General features: G+C 62.2%; 4 protein-coding genes across 4 annotated transcripts; all 4 read right to left on the reverse strand.

Moving 5' to 3' along the window:
- Positions 1–3,202: 3,202 nt before the first annotated feature.
- LINJ_28_1890 (conserved hypothetical protein) lies at positions 3,203–4,093 on the reverse strand (the record flags this gene model as incomplete). The annotated part of the gene is made up of 1 exon (XM_001470179.1): positions 3,203–4,093. The coding sequence occupies one exon, from the start codon at positions 4,091–4,093 to the stop codon at positions 3,203–3,205; it is 891 nt and encodes a 296-aa protein (XP_001470216.1).
- Positions 4,094–5,539: 1,446 nt separating this feature from the next.
- Positions 5,540–8,143, reverse strand: LINJ_28_1900 (putative DNA topoisomerase III; the record flags this gene model as incomplete). Its single annotated transcript, XM_001470180.1, has 1 exon — positions 5,540–8,143. One exon carries the CDS (start codon positions 8,141–8,143, stop codon positions 5,540–5,542), a length of 2,604 nt encoding a protein of 867 aa, XP_001470217.1.
- Positions 8,144–9,135: 992 nt separating this feature from the next.
- On the reverse strand, positions 9,136–10,890 carry LINJ_28_1910 (ATPase-like protein; the record flags this gene model as incomplete). The annotated part of the gene is made up of 1 exon (XM_003392628.1): positions 9,136–10,890. The coding sequence occupies one exon, from the start codon at positions 10,888–10,890 to the stop codon at positions 9,136–9,138; it is 1,755 nt and encodes a 584-aa protein (XP_003392676.1).
- Positions 10,891–12,044: 1,154 nt separating this feature from the next.
- On the reverse strand, positions 12,045–19,772 carry LINJ_28_1920 (conserved hypothetical protein; the record flags this gene model as incomplete). The annotated part of the gene is made up of 1 exon (XM_001470181.1): positions 12,045–19,772. One exon carries the CDS (start codon positions 19,770–19,772, stop codon positions 12,045–12,047), a length of 7,728 nt encoding a protein of 2,575 aa, XP_001470218.1.
- Between the last annotated feature and the right edge of the window lie 402 nt (positions 19,773–20,174).

Raw genomic sequence — 20,174 nt, forward strand, 5'->3', positions numbered from 1 at the left:
ACAGCAGGCCGGCGCTCGTTGGTGCAGGGGGTAAAGTGGGGCGAAGACCACCATAGGCAGCGACTGCAGAGGAGGGCGTGAGCCCAGCGCCGGCACCTCTGCGCAGAAGTAGCTGCACGTAGTTGCCGTAGTTGCTCCGCCACTCCCCGTTCACGCCGGCGACCAGGACATCAATGTTTGGAGTCCGGCCCGCTTTCGCCGACACCGCCGTGGCGTACGGAGACGGGGTGGCAGTCCGCAGCGTCATCTGCTGTACCGGTGAACCAGGCACCAAGCCGCTGCCATACGGCAAGCTGCTATTCGAGCTAGAGAAAAGAATGCTGTAGTGGCTGCCACCAGCGGCTGGCATGGCGCTAGAGCGTGTGTCACGGCACCAGCCATTCATCGCGGCATCTGCGGCAGCGCCACGCCCTAATCCCACATCGGGCCGCAGCGAGGACGGTACGGCACGCCACGGACGGTTGGTCATTGGCAGACGCTGGCGCCACCGCGCTTGATGCCACGCGGCGCGTTCGCGAGCCAGGAGCTGTGTTGTGCTCGCCTCGGAGTCGCTTAGGCCATAAAACAAGTCGACACCTCCGCCGGCGTCGCCTGAGCTTCGTCCACGTCCTCGCCCACGTCCAGCCACCCACGGCGATGGCACCACCCATGGGGACGAGGAATCGGCAGACGCCCCACCTGGCAAGGGGACTGGGGAAACGCGGAAGAAGTTGTTGGGCCGGTACTCGGGCCTCTGATGGCGGACGCCGCTGCCGCTAGGAGTGCCACCAACCTCCGCCGAAATGAAGCCGTAAAAGCACTGAGGGGCATTCGAGTTATGAGGGCAAGACACGGCGCCCCCGTGGCTCGACACTCGCGCGTGATTCTCATTGCTGGCTGGTGCCGTCAATGGGGTGTATGCAAGGCAGTGGAACGTGGCAAAGTAGTTGCGGCCTTCTGCGCCGAGAGGGGCGACGAGCTCCAGATCACCCGATACATTGGCGAGATCAACGGCGGCCGTCGCCGCGAGTTGGTTGCCCATAGAGTACTCTCAGTCTCTAAAGCAAGTGCTTGTGCCCCTCCCCCTTCCGGTGTGCGTATGCCTAGATGGGCGTGGCGTGCTGGAGTGTAGAGTGTGTGTGCCAGTGCTATTCTGCGAGAGCAGGCATTGGCAAGGGCGAGAGCGGTAAGGGTGCGGAGCACCGCGAACAAGCACGCACGCACGCACAGACACACGCAAGCGTACAAGGAAGGCCGAACGAAAGAAGAAGATTTGGAAGGAGAATGCGGCAAGGTGAAGGATGATCCGCACTGCACTGTGGCCGGCCGGCGGCGGGCGGAGAGACAAAGGCGGCTAGCCGCTTGCTTGCCTCCGAGTCGAGTTTACAGAGGAAAGCTCAAGCCCTTTGTTTCCATGCGTTTGAGCGTGCGCATGATGCACCCACCACGTCCACCACAGCCCGATGCCGCCCCCGTGAACATTGATGCGCCGGCACGAGTACGCCCAGATGTAAGTTCGCAAGCACACATATGCGAAAGACATAAACGCGATCGATGGCTTGTGGAGATCTTTCTCCTCACAAGACAACACTGCCCACTCCTCCCCTCCCCAACCACCACGGGAAGACGAAGAAGAAACAGGAAAACATAAACCTTCCTCCGTCAGGAGCAGATGCTGAACATATGTATGCTGACATCAAAGTACGCACGGCTCACAAGCACGCGCTCTCCAACATGGAGAGGATGAGACCGAGTGCTTTAAGTGTGTGTGTGTGTGTGTGTTTGTGTGTGTGCAGCTACGCTCGACCGTATCGGCGCAGTCGCTCTTTTCACGGTACCATAATGATGTAAACGTAAGAGAAGAGCGGAACAGGTAGAGAGAGAGAATGGGTGTCGACGACTGCAGCGGAGGAGATGCGAGGAGTACAGGGCACACAACAACGGCTACACAATGAGCGTGCACACAAAGAGGAAGAGAGACACCACTGTGAAGGCAGTGGCTGGAGGCAGGGAGAGAAAGCACGGAAGAAAGGCAGAAGACGGGGTGGGTGCTCGGTGTGGTCGCGTTCCACGAAGAGACGTGGCAGAAGAGGGGAAAAGAAGGAGCGAGCGAGAATGGCATACGTAGAGACGCACACGCAATCACACACACACACACACATACACACACACACACGGAAACAGGCACACACAGAAGGAGGGCGGAGATGGAGATGGAGCACATAGTGGAAGCGAGAACACAAAACAAGAGCAACGATGCGTTTCGTTTCGCTTCGCCAACGCGTGAAGAACCACGCGATGGGCCGAACCATCAACCGAGACGACGATGCTGACAACTACCACGAGCAGCGAGCGCAAACTAACGGACGAAAGAGGGAGGGCGGAGAGGAGGCGCGCAAGAGGAGACGAAGCCGAATCGTCCACATCGGCAACCGGCATAGACAGCACAGCATCGCATTCACACTCACGGACATGCACACCCGCCTTCTACATACACGTTGGCAGGAGCAAAGAGCAGCTGCGCACACGCACACGCACACGCACGCACGTGGAACGTAGGACTTGGAACGAAAACAAGAGTGGAGGAGAAAGGAGCCTGTGCCTGCAGGACATCACTGACGACCCCGTGCCCTCTGCAGAAGTTTGGCATAAGAGAGCACGTGAGAGAGCGCGCACGGAGAGGAGCGCACACGCACACACACACATATAAGCAAAAACGCAAAGATGGGGGAAGAGCGTATGTGCTCCTTTCCCAGCTGACGCAACGCAGCGCTTAGCCCAACACGCATATTGATGATGAGAGACGGATAGGGAAGCACGCAAAAAGCGCCGGGACACGTGCCCACGTCGCGGAACGCAAGCTCAACCTCAAAGAGAGAGAGAGACGAGCAACAAGCGAAGCGCAGAGAGAGAGAGATCCGGATCGGTACATGGAACGGCCATCAAAAGCAACCGTAAAATGAGAAAACCAAACTCAGATGTATGTGTCTGTATATGTGAGAAAGAGGCGCCATCGCCCTCTCTCTGCCCTCTCGCTCTCTGCTTGATTGCACTACCGCACGACCTCACACACATAAACGCGCATGCGTACACACAGACAAGCCAGATGGAACCCCGTGGATGCGTGCAGCGGCCGCCTTTTTCGTTGCCTGTCTCGTTTTCTCCCACGAGATGTGATGAAGCCCTTCTCTTACTCGGGGTAGCGCGGCTTCACCGTCTGTGACTACCACGCCAACGGATGCCCGCCCGTGTTTGCCGTAGAACCGCTGCTCGTCTGCCCATACGCCCCAGCGACGGGTGCGGTGCGGAAGAGAGAGAGAATCTCGTCTTTGCTGCAGCCCGCGCTCTCGTTGCCGCCGGTGAACAGGTCGCCTGTGTTATCGTGCGCTGTCTGCGGGCTCGACGCCGACTGCAGTGTGTTCGGCAACGGCGCCCCGCTGTGAGCGCCGCCGCTGGCGGGGCCGAGTACAATGCTTGCCGCCCCACCAAACTGCGATTCGAACCAGCCCGAGTCGTTGTTCGCGCTCACCGGTGGCACCGACGACAGCGGCCCCGCCGTTTCCCCCCACGCCGTAGGCGGCGAGTGGGCACCGCCTCCAGCCGCCGCATAGCCCATACCGGCGCCATGAGTCGGATAGGCGGAGAAGAGCTCCGCAACGTTTGTGCGGGCCCCCGTCGCCCCCTGCGTCGCTTCCTGACTCGGTTGATTCGTGTTGGGTGAAGACACGGGCGCGCCCCAGAGCTCCTCGAGCACGGCGCCCTGCGGCTGCGTCTGCCCCGGCTCGCCACCTTGGCACGGTGGCGCGTTCGATCCCGGAGAAGACGCTAAAGTGGTGGTCCCGCTGCTGCTTGCCGCCTCCATCGGGGTCTCCATAAATTGTGCAACGAGCTCTGCAAAGCGGGGGTGGTAGTACAGCTTCCGCTCATACTTGGAGCGAATCACGCGCTCGACCACGGCGGTTTCGGTCGTGTTGGTCACGCGTGCCGACGGTGGCATGTTGTACTCGTACAAGAGTCGTCCTCGCGCGTTGCCGATGTGCTCTACCACGAGCATCATAGACTCCACCCAGGCATCCATGTTTACCGACTTCACTTTCGATACGTGCGTGCCCATAGAGCGGTGGATACCGGCGCAGCGGAGGCAGAAGAAAATACCAAGGTTGGTGCTCGCCCAACGCGGCTGCTTCGTACCACAGTCGAAGCACTCGCGATTTTCCGGAAGACGCAGCAAGGCATCGAAGCGCTGCAGCTGCTGCGCCGGCACACCCGCACGGCCCGTACCAGTTCTCGACGCAGCGGCGTTGATTGAACGCGTCTTGGTCGAGTACCTTGTTTCGGAACCGCCAAACTCGGCACCGTTGTTGCTCGCGCTGGGCGCGTACCCGCCCCGCTCCTCCGGTTCGTAGTGTCGGAAACTAGTTGGCATACCGTGCTATCATACAGAAGCACCGAGAGTTTTTCAATGGCGTGTATGCCCGTACGACTCGGCGGGTGGGCGCGCCACGCTCTCCTGTTCCACTTGTGGTGTAGACCCTGTACAAGGAGCACCGGTAGAAGCACGCTGAGGGATGCTGAGACGTAAGATGATGGCGAGTGAAAGCTGACGTGGGCGTGTAGGTTTGCGTTCGGGCAGAAGGCACTGGACAGTGCTAGGGGCCGACGGTGCTGCTGCAGCGGCTTTCCTTTATTGGGAAGAAGCGCTGTGGAATGGCAGGGGTCGAAGACCGCGACGATGCGCTACACCTTATCCGTGCCGTGGCGCGTATCCGTGTGATGCGAAATGGGAAATGGACACGCGAGACTATGCAGAGGACACAGGAGCAGGAGATCTAAAGCTAGGGAAAGGAGGGGCTCAGGGAGGGAGGGGGGAGAAGGATGGTCAGTCGGCGGCAGTGCGGTGATACGAGGGCTGTCACCAAACTGCAGCCAAGGAAGGAGAGTAGCGAAACTGGCGCGAGGTGTCAGGGGAGAAAGGGAGGAAGAGTAGGGGCAGTCGCAGAGGAGCAGAAGATGTCAGAGAAAGAGAAAGGAAGGCATAGTCCAAGAGGGGGTGGCGGCATCGCAGTGCGTGGGATGGAGGAGTAGAACACTGGTGGATGCCGCCCCATCATCGACGCACTCTACGCACGGGTGCCGAGCAGTCTGCAATGAAGCAACTTCGCCCCTCCCCCATATCCAAAAGTGTCGCCTAGGTGGAACGGAGAGGAAAAAAATTGGTATAGCCCATCGCCCAGCTGAGCTGACGCACACGCCGCTGCATCAACAAGCAGCATCCACAGCACGCAGTGTCACCGCGTGGCTGACCTCCGCTCGGTTTTGTTCTCGCTGTCCACGTGGGTGTGAGGGAGGAATGGAAGGAAGAACGCGGATGCACACGCGTCTGAGAGGTGGAGGAAAGGGAGCGGCTCGCAGGTCACGGCAACACACACATAAAGAAGGCAGAGAAAGCGCATGCCATCGGCTCACCCCCGTGCGCATGCGCACGCAGGCAAACGTGCACGCCTCGCTTATCCAGACTTCATTACCGCAACTGGGGACCGACGAAGGGGCTGCGGCACGCTCACCGGCGATCCTCGCGGTTGCCACGTCCGCGACCACGTCCGCGACCACGTCCGCGTCCACGGCCGCCCCGACCACCAGCAGCAGCGCCACCGATGCGGCGGAAGTTACCTATGCGGCCGCGCACTTCCTCGCAGAGCGGGCTCAGGCCTGGATGACAGAAGATGCACGCGACAATGCGGTCCTTGCGGTTAGGCAAGACGCTCTTGCCTTCGGGGAACATGATGTCGAGGCAGTTGGAGGCGCATTCGGGGCACTCCTCGAAAGTGACGTACACTCGCTGCGCTGTCGGTGGCAGCTTGATCATCATGGGGCACTTGTTGCAGCACACCTTCCACTGGCCAGCCGTCCGGGGAACGAAGGCCATGCTGCCGGCGCAGGAGCCGTCCACGCAGTCGCACACGTAGTTCGTGGCGAGGGAGTGCTCGCACGTGGGGTGGCGGCACTCGTCGCACGCCATGTGCCGCGTGGATGGTGCCGTCGTCGCCGCTGCCCCTCCACCGTACCCGCGGTGGTGGTGCTGTATGGCGGGGCGCATGTCCTCAAACGGCGGGTTGTTGTAGCAATGAGGACAGATGGGAAAGGACTTGCCGCCTTCGATGTGGCAGATGACGAGCTCGAAGTTGTCGATGGGGCACTTGAAGCTGGAGTACGGCTTAATGGTGCCGCCCTGCGGCAGCGCGAACGTCACCTCGCAGTACGGGCAGTAGAGCCGCTGGGGACGAGTGTCCAGGTGCTTCAGGTAGCGCATGCAGTTGCCGCACCGCGTAATCGGCTTCCCGGCGGCGGAGATGGCGGAGAAGGAGGCGCCCATGAGGGCATCAAAGACGTCTATGTGCTCTTTGAAGAACTTAAACTTAGCGAAGAAGAGGTCAAGCGAGTAGCTGAGCACGTCGTCGAGCTGCGCGCGGCCCTCGGCGATGTGGGTGACATACTCCTCCACGCGGCTGCGCACGAGCGGCAGCACCAGCTCCGGGTCGATGGCCTTGATGCCGTGGATGAGCACGATGCCAAGCTTTGATGGCTTCATGACACGCCCCGCCTGCACGCTGCAGTAGCCGCGCTCCACAATGTTGTTGACGTGGGTGGAGATGGACGCGTCGGTTCCGATACCGTTCTTCTCCATCAGCCCAATCAGGTCCGACTCCGTCAGGTACGACGGCGGCTGCGTCTGCCCCGCCTGCAGCCGCACATCGGACAGCTGGAAGGAGTCGCCCTTGTGGACGCCGGTCGGCATCCTGTCGTCCTCGACGCGGGCGTGCGGCATGATCTCCGTGAAGCCGGGGTCCTCCACCACCTTTCCCGAGATGCTAAAAAGCTCACCGCCAAGTTCGATCGTGATCTTCGTCTTGATTAGCCGGCAGTCTGGTGACACCGAGGCGATGAAGTGTCGTGTAATGTACTCGAAGATGCGCCACTCATCCCCGGAGAGCTCGCTGGGCGACGCGCTTCGCATCGGCGTGATCGGCGGGTGATCGCCAGCGTCCTTGCCTGCCTTGGGGCGCGCGTGTCCTTGCTGCAGCAGCGCCGTTACGTAGGCCCCCCACATGGAGTGGTTTTTCTGCTGAGCGAGGGCGCCGGCAAGGTTAAAAGATGGCGGGTATGCCGTGGATTCGGTACGAGGGTACGAAATATAGCCGCGGATGTACAGGTTCTCGGCGATGCTCATCACGTAGTGGGGGCCGATGCCAAGGGCCCTGCTTGCAATCTTCATGAGATCCACTGTGTTGAGGCCGGTCGGCCGCGGACGTGTGTCGTTGCTGACAGACACGTTGACGACGGTGGCCACCTTGCCGCTCTTGGTGATGCGCTGAAGGATCAGCCGCGCCATCGTCTCGTCGAAGAGGCGCCCGCGATCCCATTCGAATTGCAGCAGTGCGCCGCCGCGTGAGGCGACCGGGACGAGACGCCAAAAGTTCTCCGGCTTGAAGTTGAGGATCTCGTCATGGCGCTGCACGCAGAAGCCGAGCGTCGGCGTCTGGCACGGGCCGTAGCTGATAACGCTGGCATCCAAGTCGCCGTACTTGCCCTGGAAGTACTTGGTTTGAAACCGGGTGAAGGCTACGCCAACCTTCAGGTCGAGCTCCTGCCGGCACGTCACCGCGTCGCTGATGTTCTTGTTCGGCTTCCCGAGATTGCGGAAGGCGTGGAAAATCTCCTCCGCCGTGATGGCCGAGAAGTGCGCGCGGAAGATGCTGTGGTGGTTGTAGATCTCGCGTCGAACGACCTGCATCACCTCAAAACAAATGTTCTCCCCCTCACGATCACAGTCGAGCCACAGCACCAGTGTATCACAGCCTTGCGACTCATGCTCGAGGTGGTGGCTCACCTTCCCCGACGTGTCCTTCCACGTGATCGGCGCGGTGAAGAGCTGCTCCTCATCCGTGCGATCCCAGTTTTGATGCTGAGAGGTGAAGTCGCACGAGAAGACGTGGCCGGTAGTGCTCGTCACCTTGAAGTATGCGGGACTGCCCATGAAATTGCCCGTGTACTCGTACACCGGCAGCGCACGGGTTCGGCGGGAGCAACTTCCGTTGCTCAAGATCGTCGCGATGCTCTCTGCCAGCGACGGCTTCTCAGCCACCATCAGCACATTGCGGCCCATTACGACCTTCACACGCACACTTTCCAGTCAACCGTCGCACCTGATCTTTTAGATGATGCTTGGCCTTGATGGTCGAGAGAAGGACCACGAACAGTAAGGGGGAGAGGGGGCCGAAAAAGCCAACGTGATGCAGGAAAAGAAGCGATGGAGTGGGGAAAGAGGGGGGAGGAGGCCTTGCAGTTCTTGCGTTTCGGTTGCACACACACACACAGCGGCAAAAAAAAAAACATAAAAGGGAAGAAAGCCTGTGGATCCTGGAAAAAAAGAAGGGGAAAGTAGATGGATAAGTGGGCGGAGGAGAGAGAGAGTTCGAGGAGGGATGGTCCGCGCACACATGCAGCATTCGAGATTGAGAGAGATGATGAGGTTTGGCGGGAGAGCCACCACCACCCTAGTCAAGATCCGCTCGACCCACAAGCACGCAGCAGACCCAAGCTCCAGCATCGAGGGCCTAAAGGCTGCAGAAGTGAGGAGCAGAGAAGGAAGGAGGCAACAACATTTTGCATCCCGCCCCCCTCCCTCTCTCCATTACCTTCATCCTCGGCGTTCTTTTCAAGCTCTCTCGTGAAGTGCTTGGCAGTGCCTCCCTGTCACATTACATGCGCGGGCGCATGAGGGAGGGGGAGGGGGCTGCACGTTTGCGCCTCAGAAGTGGTGCGCGAAACAGCCCGCTGTGGTGCACGGCCAATAGCCGGGCGACAGACTCGGAAGTGGGCACATAGACTCCCGCTCCTCTCGCACCGTTCGCCTCTCCCTCTGTTTTTCTTCTTCTGTATCGTCAAAGCAGAATCGCTGGCAGGCGTGGGAAAGAGGAGGGGCCATGTATGTCTGCATGTTCTTGCGCAGAGGAGTACGTATGTTGCCGTGATCTGTGCCGCGTGCCGTTCCTCGTGGAGCCGTCTTGAGAGGGAGGGAGATCAGGGTCTGCGGCAAAAGAAGCGATTAGAACAGGTTAGCACAGCGCGGCTCACCTGCGGCGTCAGCAGACGGCTTTAGGAACCGCTATTCGCATCGAGTACGGCCACCTCAGCAGCCTCCTCTGCAACCTTGAACAACGCCTCCAGGTAGTCCCGCAGAGGCAGAGGCGCATCGAAGCCACCTCTCTGGTCCCCCTGCCACGCCGACTCGCTACCACCGCAGCCGCCAGTGTAAGAATTGCACATGCACGCGCCGTACGCCAAGAACGGCAGTTTCTTCAAGGTGCGGCCGTTCAGGCCCACGCACACCTCGGCAATGTGATGGAGCAGCTCACTGATCGTGTACGCATTGCCAGAGAGGCAGTGCGACGGCGATTGGGGATGCGCTGGTTGCGGGGCGGGTGCCGTTCCCAAACTCGTGGATGTCGGTATCATCTGCTGCGGCGGTTTGTGAGACTTACTCGGCACGTCGTGCAACGCGGTCAGCTCTTCATTCCACATGTGTGCGGCCTCGGCGGTGCCGCTGCCGCCAACCAGTAGATGACCGCCAAGGCTGCGGTGCGCGCCTACGTTGCCCCGGTGTGCCGCTTGCCCCTCATCCTGGCAACGCTCGTCCGCAAGAGAAACCCCGTTCAGTTCGTCGGGTAGCACGGACGTCCCCGCTTGCGGCGCAGCCACCAACCGCTTGTCCACCAATTCCTGCACACCCGCATATAGAATGAGGAAGCGTGCCTGCACGCCTGGCGGGCCGACATACACGCGCTTGTCCGCTCTGTCCAGCAGCGCTGCATCGATTGCCGCCGTCAAGTTGGTCGTGGCAAGGACGACGATGTTCTTGCAGTCCTGCAGTCGATCCATCTGTGTGAGCAGTGCATTCACAACACGGATCGAGTCAGATGGTTCGTTGCCCTTCATGGCGGAGGTGCGAGCTGCCGCGAGGCTCTCCACCTCGTCCATCACGCAGCACACCAAGCACTCCTTGTCGTCGGCGATGCGGTGCACCTGCTCAAACAGCTGCAGCACGCGTTTGCCGCTCTCGCTGAACCAGCGACTGAACAAACTATGAGCGTTGATCTCCAAAAGGCACGCGCGAGCGTACACCGACGAGGCGAGGCGGATTGACAGTTTCTGTGCCAAGGCGCGGCACAGCGACGTCTTGCCCGTGCCTGGCGGGCCGTGGAAAAGAACAAGTCGATTCCACGTCACAAAGTTGGAGCTCACCCCGGCGTGGGTGAACCGCATGGCGGCGTCCACGTAGCTCACGATGTCCCGCTTGAACGCAATCGACGCCGCCTCACTCTCGCCATAGTACAGCGACTCCCACTGGCCCTCCAGTGAGACGTGCGGCAGGGGTGTCACGGTGAAGGTCGACGCACTGTCACCTTCGTCGCCGCCGCTGTGCATGCTGTCGGCCGTGCACCACGCCGGCAGAGACGCCTGGGTAACCGGGGCAGACGCGGCAGACGATAGTGGCCTGCAGAGAGTTTCACCGTGGAGTCGGTACAGGCACATACAGAAGTGCACCTGCTCCATATTTGTCCACGAACAGCCTGTCGGGAAGGAGACGTCACACACCCGCACCGACGCGACATCATCTCTCAGCAGAGGCGGCGCATCTGCGAGAGAGATGGTGGCGCCAGGGAGAAACGGCGGCAGGTGGCCCGCGGCCAGTCGGCGGCTCGCCTGCACGCGCACATAGGATCGGACAAGGCAGCTGAGCTCGGGCCAAGCAGCGGTATCGGCCGTGGTCCTCACTTCGATCACCACAAGGTACCGCGTCGATTCGCCCTCAGGGGGGAGTGGTGATGAGCTAGATGGGCGGTGCATCATCGCAAAGCCGCACCTCCGCTGCTGGCCCTAAAGGTGGGTTACGGTGCGACGCTATTAGCTGAATGCGTATATGCGGTTGAGTGAGTGAGCGCGGTAACGAGAGGGGGAGGGGAGAAAGGGGGATTAACACAAGCACGCGAAGGCAACGCGCTCCCTGCCTTTGCACCAGAGCAAACAGAAAAGGGAGGCGTGTGCACGGGCTGTGTACAACGACTTCCGCGTGATGGCAACAGCAACGCTCTGTCTATGGCTATATATGCCTGTCTTTGTGTGTGCGTGTGTGGAAAGGGTAGAGGGAGGGGCTTTCTATGAAGCTGTGTGGTGTCTGGTCGTAGATACGAGTACGCTGTGTGCGTGTGGCGCCTCTTCGAGTCGCACAGGAACCTCGCTTTCTCACACACACGCCTTGCCCGGCCCTTTACCGAAAGAGGAGAAGAGGACAAGGAAGGCGTGGTAGGGGCAGGAAGGGTGCCGAAGAGCAGTTCTGGGTACTCCCAGTAGCCCTCACATCAGTGTCTGTGCGTGTTTGTCCGTGTGGTTAGAGGGAGAGAACGAGAAGAGGCGAAGAGAGATTGAGGGGGGAGGGATGAGCGAGATGAGGGTGCGCGCCGGGAAGGGGGGGGGCGCAAGGAGCTAAAGATACTCGTGGCAATGTGTACGGATCCATGACGTCTGTGTCCGTCGTGGGCCAGCCATGCGCCCATACAGACGCACAGAAGCACACATGCCACTGCAAGCACGCTTCTTAGTGTACACAAGCGTGCGCATGTAGGTGTCAGTGTGTGTGTGTGTGTGTGTGTGTGTGTGGTGGGAAGGTTTTGAGAGCCATTCGCTTTATCAGCGTATTGTCTACTCTTCCTCTGCTCCTCACGTACATATCTTACCTCCCTCCTCTCCCGTAGACAAGTCTGTCTTCTTGGTCACTGCATCATCCACTACAGACCGGCAAGCAAGCGATGCCACAGGTGAGAAGAGCGGCGGAGGTAATACACAGAAACTTGGCTGTCCTACCGACTCCGTCTCGTCTCCTCTTCAATCCACCCGCGACGTGAGATGGTCATCTTGCGGTGTGACAGTACTCGATCGCGGAGGATGGAGTGGTTGAAGTTGCATCTCCCTGGCGGACAAGACAGCTGTCTACGGTCATGGGTGTGCTACCCGCGGAGAGATGCGGTTTGCCCCCCGCGCGGTGGGGAGACGTTCGGCGGCGCCTCCGGTGTGGTTGTCACTGAGGCTGCGCTCGCCCCCAGAGCTTCCAGCTGTATCCGCATCCACTCCGCCACAGCGTGCGCATCTGCGTTTGCCGTCTCCGTCGTCCATGTATTATCGCTGAACACAAGAGACGAGTGGCCGGCACACTGCGCTGCCCAGTTGAAGCTCTGCTGTAGCTGCGTCACCCAAGACCGCCGCGCCGCCGACGTGGACGTCCTTGGCGCAGATGGGGACTCACTGGCAACCTCAGCAGGGTCGCGAGCAATCGCGGCGCACCACGTCTCCACGCAGTTCTTCACGCGACGCCAAAACGCGGCGTCCTCGACAAACAGCTGTGGAATGGCTTCCAACAAGCCGCAGCGCCAGGCCCCTGCGAGGGGAAGCGCGTCGTCCAGCACCGCCCGCCCCGACGCCACTGCCGCAGTAGGCGGCCATGTCGGATACGAGGCAGATGAAGCAGAAGATGCTGAGACGCCACCCTCATCACTGTCGGCAGAGGCCGCGGCGCGCTCCAGGAAGGGAACGAACTCGTCCCTCAAAAGACTCTGATATGCCTGTCGGTAGTGGTGGTCTGAAGCCGTGCCGCACGCCTCCAGCACCAGCGTCCAACCCACAACGTCCAGCGTGGCGATCCGCGTTGTGGTGGTTGCCGCCGAGGCTGCGGGGGTCGTGGTGCCGAAGACGAGGCACGCCAGCAGCTGTTCAAACAACTGAGTCCCTGCGCAGTTCACCATAGCGCCGCAGTACAGCGCCGACACCCAGAGTGAGACGTCGGACACGGCTACATCATCCTCTTCGTGGAGGAGGCGGCGAGCAAGATCGCCCCAGGCGTGCCGCAGCTGCGACGGCGCATTACACACGGCGGACGGTACGGCAGCTGTGCGGAAGAGAGGCGCCGAAGCCCCACTGCCGTTACGGTGTGGGTATCTCATCTCCCCCACGCGCAGCGCCGCGCAATCGGTCGACGACCGCGGCAGCGCGATTCCGCCGCGCTGCGACGCATCGCCGCCGCCCCCACCTCGTCGGGGTCGCTCCGCCGCGGAGGCGGCGCTCGCACGATCTGCGGGAGAATGAGCGGCGCTGCCTGGCGTCTGATCGGACCCGGGTGACAATGACGGCGACAAGGGCAGAAGATCACTACGCAGCAGCATTTCTGCTTGATGGTGCCGCTGGAAGTTCACGGCAGACACGGCAACGGCCTTGAACACCACCTCTAGCATCGCCCACGAAATCCTCGCGCGCGCGTCGCGCAGGTATTGCGTGAGAGGCAGAAGCACAGCTGAAAACTCCGGCGCATTGACGGTCAGAGTGCACAAGTACAGCGCGTGTCGCGATGCCATCAGCCGGTCCATGGCTATACGGTGTAGAAGAGACTCGAGTGGGGCCTGAGACCAGAGGGGCAGCGTAGAGAGTCCCAGACGGCCTGGCTCTGCTTCGGTAGTGGCACCATGGCTGGCACTCTCAGACGCGCTCACCTTCGCTGCCGAACGGGACACGGGTGACAGAGCAAGGGTGCTTCTGGAACGCGTCGCCTCCGCGGCGGCGGCGCAGGGCCCCTCTCGACGCTGCAGTGACCCTCTGGTGCTGACTGGAACGCTGCGCAAGACGTACTCGACAGACGATTTTGCGCTGCCGATCAGCGCCAGGTTCAGAAGCTGGGGCAACCGAGCTTTCGTGCAGCGAAGCACTTCAGCATCCACGTACGGCATCAGCCGCGTCACCTGCTCCCGAAAGCACACAAGGAGGGGATCGATCGAGACGCCTTCGTCGCCGTCGCGGGGCGCGCTCGGCCGAGCAGCAGCACCGGCCTCCGCAACGCCGCCCCCGCGCTTCGCCAGTGGCACTGCTTCACAGCTTGTTTCGTCGCTGGTATGGTCGCCAAACTGCCCGTCCTTCTCGAGAGGCAGCGCCTGCGCCAGCGACGCTTGCGCGCACTGCTGCCATGGCATGCGGCGAGTGATGACGCCTAGCATCTGCATCACCTCCACAGCATTCCCGTGCTCTGCGTACGGCACAAAATCGGCCACCGCATCCAGCAGCGATGCGTACAAGAGTCGGAGCAGGTGGCGCATTCTCTCAGGCTTGCCGTTGCGGGAAGTACGCAACGTATCCTGGTCAGCACCCTGCTCTGCCCCACTGCACCTCGCTGCTGCGCAAGCGAGCGTTTCTGCGTAGGCTGTAAGGCGCTCGTGAAGCTCGCTGGTCACCACCAGCACGTTGCAGAAGCGCTGCCCATGCTGCTGGTGCGGCGTGGCCGCGTGCAATGTACCCGCCTCGGCCTCACCCTTACTATCACCGTCGACCTCTGCAGCAGCGGCCCATGCTGATGCTTTCAAGCCTACGCGGGATGCGTTTGCATCGTCCGCGTCTGCGCCACCACTGCTACTGGCGTCGCCCTCGCCGGATGCGGCGGTGAGATCAGCGTGCTGCCTTCTAGCACGATGGAAAAGCACAACGGCCTCGGCGCAGCTCGTGCGTAGTCGTGCCAAAAAACAGCGGAGCCGCGACGTGGCGAGCGACGGCCCGTCCCTGGCCACATCGCAGTCCTCAGCGCAAGACGAAGCGGTCTCTGAAGTACCGCCACAAGACACAGTGGCGGCGCTGACCGCGCCACGACTGCCGTCACAACTAGTCGACGCTGAGAGAGGCTGTGTAGAGTCGTCGCGCTTCTGCGACGCTGCCAGGACGGAGTACAGCGAAGAGACAAGGCAGATGCCAATGTGGCGCGAGTGGCAGCTCGTGAGGACCGCGTCATGCAACTTGCGCACCCACGGCGACGGCGACTCCCGCAGTGACCCGTCGAGCTGTGGAGCAGAGCCGGATGCGACGACGGCGGCAGGGGCAAAACGCGGAGGCGACGGCGTTGCTGCTGTGGTGGCGAGGTCGGCGCACGCTGTTGGTTGCGCATTCGATGACCCGCTATTTGCAGCCTTGCACGGCGGTGCGTTGGATGACAGACCTGGCGGCGGGGCGTCTGGTCCAGCTGAGACGGCCGCAGAGGACTCTCGATGATCAAGGAGTTTCTGCAGCGTCGACAGGGGAAGCAGTCGAAGCCACGTCGCCTCCACCATCGTTGTCGCCGGCAACGCTCCGCTGTGTGCTGTCAAGCTGCTCAGCAGCGCCTCCTCAATGCGCTGAACCGCCATCTGGGCAGAGAGGGCAGCAGCATTGCCTCGATCGTGCGCTGTGGCCTCCTCCGCAACACCGACTCTGGTAGGGTTGCCGCTTTCATCGCCGTCGGTTGCCGTTGAGAGGCCGCGAGCGCCCGCGTCCTTTGACGCCGTCGAATCCGGCGTTGTGGTCGACGGTACCTCTTTGTCCGCCACGGTGGCGTACACGGCGGCGCGGCGTAGCGAGTCGATGATGGAGTCAGCGTTGCCAGAGGTGGACTCTACGCCCACAGCGTTCTCTGCGGGGCCGGCAGAAGACGTCTTGCCGAGCACACCGCGCCCAGACGCGCGCTCCGTGAGGCGCCCCAAGGTCACCGTTGCGACGCCGCGTGCCGCAATGCTACTTAGCACCCTCAGAATGACGACCACCTCCGCTGCAGAGAAAATGGTCTTTTCCGCTGCGCCGCTGAGTGGTGTGTCGCCCCTCAAGGTCGACGTTGGCTCGTCGCCGCTGTCCACTGCGCCGGCGCGATTGCTTGCGCCCCCCAACACTGAATCTCGCTCAGAATCGAGCGGGTGCCCCACGTGTGCCCTTTCTGGTAGAGGGGTCGACGGTGCGAGAACAGCGCGAGCAGAAACAATCCGCAGAAGCTCAGTGTACACCTGCGCGAGGTAGACGCGCGCCGATGGTAGGCCGATGTCCTCCTCCGCCGTGGAGCGCCACCAGGCAAGCAGCGCCAAATCCACGTCGTGCGGCGCCGTCGGCACAGATGCACAGCTGCCGCCGTTGGTCACTGTCTCACCTGCGCGGGAACGATCATCTGCAGCGCGACCGGGCGCTGCTGCCGTCATCGCGGCTAGCGCAGAGGTAGATGCCTCCGCCGGTGGCATCAGCTGAACTGTCTCCATGATTCCTCGCGACTGCGCTTGGATGTAGCGGGTCTTCTTGATCCACAACTCGACAGCGCCGTACAGCGCGCGGGTCCACACATGCGTCTGAGCCGCCGCTGCCAGCTCCGCGAGTAGTGTCACCGCCTCACCTGTTCCTGTCTCCTCCTGCGCCGACAGCGGCGCCTTTGCACCCTGCGCGGTGTCGTCGACGGCACCGTTGTTGGCCGCCCTCACAGGGGTGAAGTCCACGGGCGTCGGCGTGGAACTGGGGTGCCTGGAAAACAAAGTCAGCAGCTGCTCCGCCGCATCAGCGCTCGCGCCTGTCTTCGTCCACACAGCGAGAAGGCCTTTGACACAGCGCTCAAACCCAGCCTTCACACGCTCGGTGTGCTCTCGTGCGGACGCCTGTGCAGGCTCTGACGTTGCAGCGCCAGCGACAGCGAGCCACTTGCCACAGACGGACGGCACCATGGCAACCAGCCACGCGCACATGGTCGCTAGCTCCTCCAGTTGCTTGTAGCACGCCTCCACCTCTTCATTCGACCAGCGCCGCTCTCCACGCGTCGCGACATCGCCGCCTTGCTCATCGCCTGCGCTTGCCTGTGCCGACCTCATCATCTCCTCCACCTGCCGCAGCAGGGACTTCATTTGCGACGAGATGTAAGCCCACATCGTTCTCCACAAAGACGGGCACGCGCGCGTGGTGTACAGGAACATCACTGGCGCCACCGCTCGCCACTCGGCACGGCGCGCAGCCAGCTGCACCGCATGTGGCGGTGTGGCAGAGGAGCGGGTACCGCTGAGCTCGCAGCCGGCGCGGGCGCTCGAATGTAGGTTGGGGAGCAGCGAGCGCAACGTCAGTGCAGCAGGAGCTGCCACAGCCCGCTGCAGGGCTACCATGAGGATCTGCGCGCGTTGGAGCGACAAGGTCGACCAGCTCTCCAGAAGGGAGTCGCTGAAAGTGCACAGCGCTACTCGAGAAAGGCCGTACGGGTGCGCCGTCTGCTCTGCGAGTAGCTCCGCAGGCGCAGGGCGCGAGCCGGGCGGTGCCACCGCCCTTCCAGCCGAGCAGGACGGCTGAGTGCGCAGCAGCGGCCACGCATCGCCTGCCGGCCACAAGTCACTCATACGCTCCGCAATGAAGCTGTCGACGTCAAGCGCGTAGATGCAGACAGTGTTGAGTCGGCGCCTATCAGAGGGCCGGTGGTGGGGCCAGGCAGGCTTTTCAACCGAAGCGTCCGCAGCCGCAGCAGCAGTTGCCTTGACGGGCGCTGGGAAGGCGTTCTCCTTCCCACATCGCAAAGCCCCCAAGAAGAGAAAGAGTAGCTCGTAGCCCAGTCGCTGTCGGCTCTCGCTGCCTCGCACGACCGCGACGACGTCGCTCCACGCAGGGGGACGAGGCTGCGTGGAGTGCGGCGGAGCTGCGGCGACTGTTGATGATGAGGCCGTGCCTCGTGCACTGCCAGCAGACAGAGCCTCGGTGGGAGGACGCCGCTGCTGCCGCCGCTGATCGGACACCGATGCCGCCGCCGAAGAAGGTGACGTCGATGCTTCAGATGCCGCTGGCAGGAGGCAGAGGGCGTGCTGCACGATACTCGAGTGACGATCCAGCACCGTGGGCCAACACAAGGAGCGCAGCTGCTGTACCACACCTTGCAGTGTCGAAAGGGTGGAATGGTCAACGGTGAACGAAGCAGAGGAGGTCGAACAGTCTCCGTTGCTGAGTCCCCCCATGGCGGATGGCAACGCACCGATACGCTCCCGTCGCTTTAGTGCACAGGCTTTGGAGAGAAAATCGGCAACACCGAAAAACGCTGACCAGCACGCGACTCGAGCGCTCTCCTCCGGTTCGAGCGTCAGCCAAGGGGCGCTGAGCTGCTGCAGCACATGGCCCCGGTCCTTTGCAGAGAGCGCTGGAAGGTAAAAGAGAAGGCAACGCAGCACAACACCGATACAGATGTCCAGCACGGCAACGCTGTAGGATGGCGCCGCACCCGCTCGCTCAGCCAACGCCAACGACGACGATTGTGCTCCGGTAGTCTCGTGTGTGCCCGCGTCACCCGTCGAGCGCTCAATCTTTGACGACGACTGGGCGGAATGAGACGCCACTTTGTCCACCTTCGAAATCGACCGAAGGTACTGCTGGGCCGCGGTGCGCAGCTCCGCATCCACACCGCCGTCGCCGCCAAGGGGCTTATCTGCGATATCAGACGCTGCGGGTGGCGGGTGCAGCTCCACCGGCAGCGACGCGCGAAAGCGGCGCGCAACAAGACACAGGTGCGTGTACGTGCCCTGAGCGGCGGCGTCGGCAGCTGCTTGAGCTGACCCTGACTGCACCGCCACCGCGTTTTCCAGTAGTGCATGGTACTCCGCGTGCATCTTCGCCTCCTCGCGTGCAGCCTTGAACGCGCTCAGCGTCTGAAGAAACTCGATAAGATAGGGTAGCAGCTCCCGCGTCGCCCCCTCAACGAATTGGTCTGGTCGCGCTGCAGCGTTCCCGTCAGGCTGAACCGGTGCGCCGCTGGTGCTGGCAGCTGTCACAGGGCCACATTCGACGGGAGTTGTGTCGCGCGTGTCGGCACTGTCACAAGCGGCTGGGCAGACAGGCAGCGCATCGAGTACGGAAGGTCGACCTCCTTCGGTCAAGTGAGAGAGCAGCACATCTTGCACTGCACGCTGCCTACGGTGCCACAGCGCGATGGAGGCCTTCAAAGATGGCGCCGCCGGCTCAGTATTGCTGCTGGACAGGCCTTCCGCCGATTCGCGATAGTGCTGCTGGCGCCCCCACGCGTCGTACCACACCTCTACCGCCTCGAGACGCCCATACCGATACGGTGCAGCCGGCGAGTCGCCAGCGGACGCCGCAAATAACTCTCCAGCACCAGCGACATCACAGTCGTTGGCTGGCGCCTTGTCCCCGTGCGAAGGGGACAGCACCTTGTGCACAAATTCCATGAGTGTCCTCGCGCCCAGGTCCGGCATGACGATGGGCTCGTTGAGCCAACCCACCACCGAAAGCGGCACCTCCAGCACTGCCAGCGTCTCTGCTGCCGACATGGTCGGGGAGGTGGCCGCTGCCGCCCCTGAGTCAGCAGCCGCGGCCTTGTTGGAGGCGCCTGTGAGGAGGAGGCGGACCGTTGTCACCGCTTGGCTATCGCCGCCCAACGCTGAGGCCAGATGTTCCACCAGACGGCTGTGTGCCACTGCCTCGGCGCACCAAAGCTCAAACGCGGCCGCGACCTTGTCGCTTTTCCGTAGCGCCTCGTAATTTTTTCTGAACGTGCGGTGCGACTTGACGAGGCGGCGCAGCGCAGCACAGCTCGGCGCGCCGGTGTTCGTGTAAGTAGTGGGGGGCGGTGGCGCTCGCTGCGGCGATGTGCCCGGGTGGCACGATGCAGGCCTGCTTGGCTGGCCTGTCGCGGATGTGTCGATTCCACTCCGGCGGCCCCGTTCACGGCGGTCGTCACCCCGACGCCCCGCCGACCCGCTCCAGGTCGTGCTCACCTCCTCTTTGGCAGTTCTTGCGTAGGTGGCCGAGGCACTCACCGCGCCACTTCGCCTCACGGGAGAAGAGCCTCGTCGACCGTGGGCAGAAGCACCACCGGCCGAGGACGGCGCCGCTGAAGAGGTGGTGCCCCCATGGTGACCAGACGAGTGCACGTGGCGCATCTGCTTGTGTGGTAAAGGGCCTGGCTGCTGCTGCGGTGGAAGCTCTCCGTGGCGCGACCTCCCTCTGAGGGTGGTCGCGCCGTGCTCGTTTTGGTGCAAAGAGCCCTGCGAGCCGCTTCGCCTTTCCTTGCGCTGCCTATTCCTGCCCCGAGACGACTGTTCTTGCTGCGGATGTTGCTGGCGCCGCTGCTTGGCGGTAAATCGATGCGAACTTTCTCTCCGCGCTGGAGCGCTTGCGTCACCACTGCTCACGGAGCTGCTGCTGCTGAGCACCGGATGCACAGGTGCCTCATTGAGGTCAAGGAACGACTCCGGGGAGGCCGGCGGCGCATCCGTGTCTGTGGAGGTGGACGGCGTCGTAGCTGTGGCAAGCGCACGTACAGCTACGCCGAGCCGTAGCCC

Source organism: Leishmania infantum, chromosome 28 (assembly GCF_000002875.2).
Source record: "Leishmania infantum JPCM5 genome chromosome 28".
Lineage (NCBI taxonomy): Eukaryota > Euglenozoa > Kinetoplastea > Trypanosomatida > Trypanosomatidae > Leishmania > Leishmania infantum.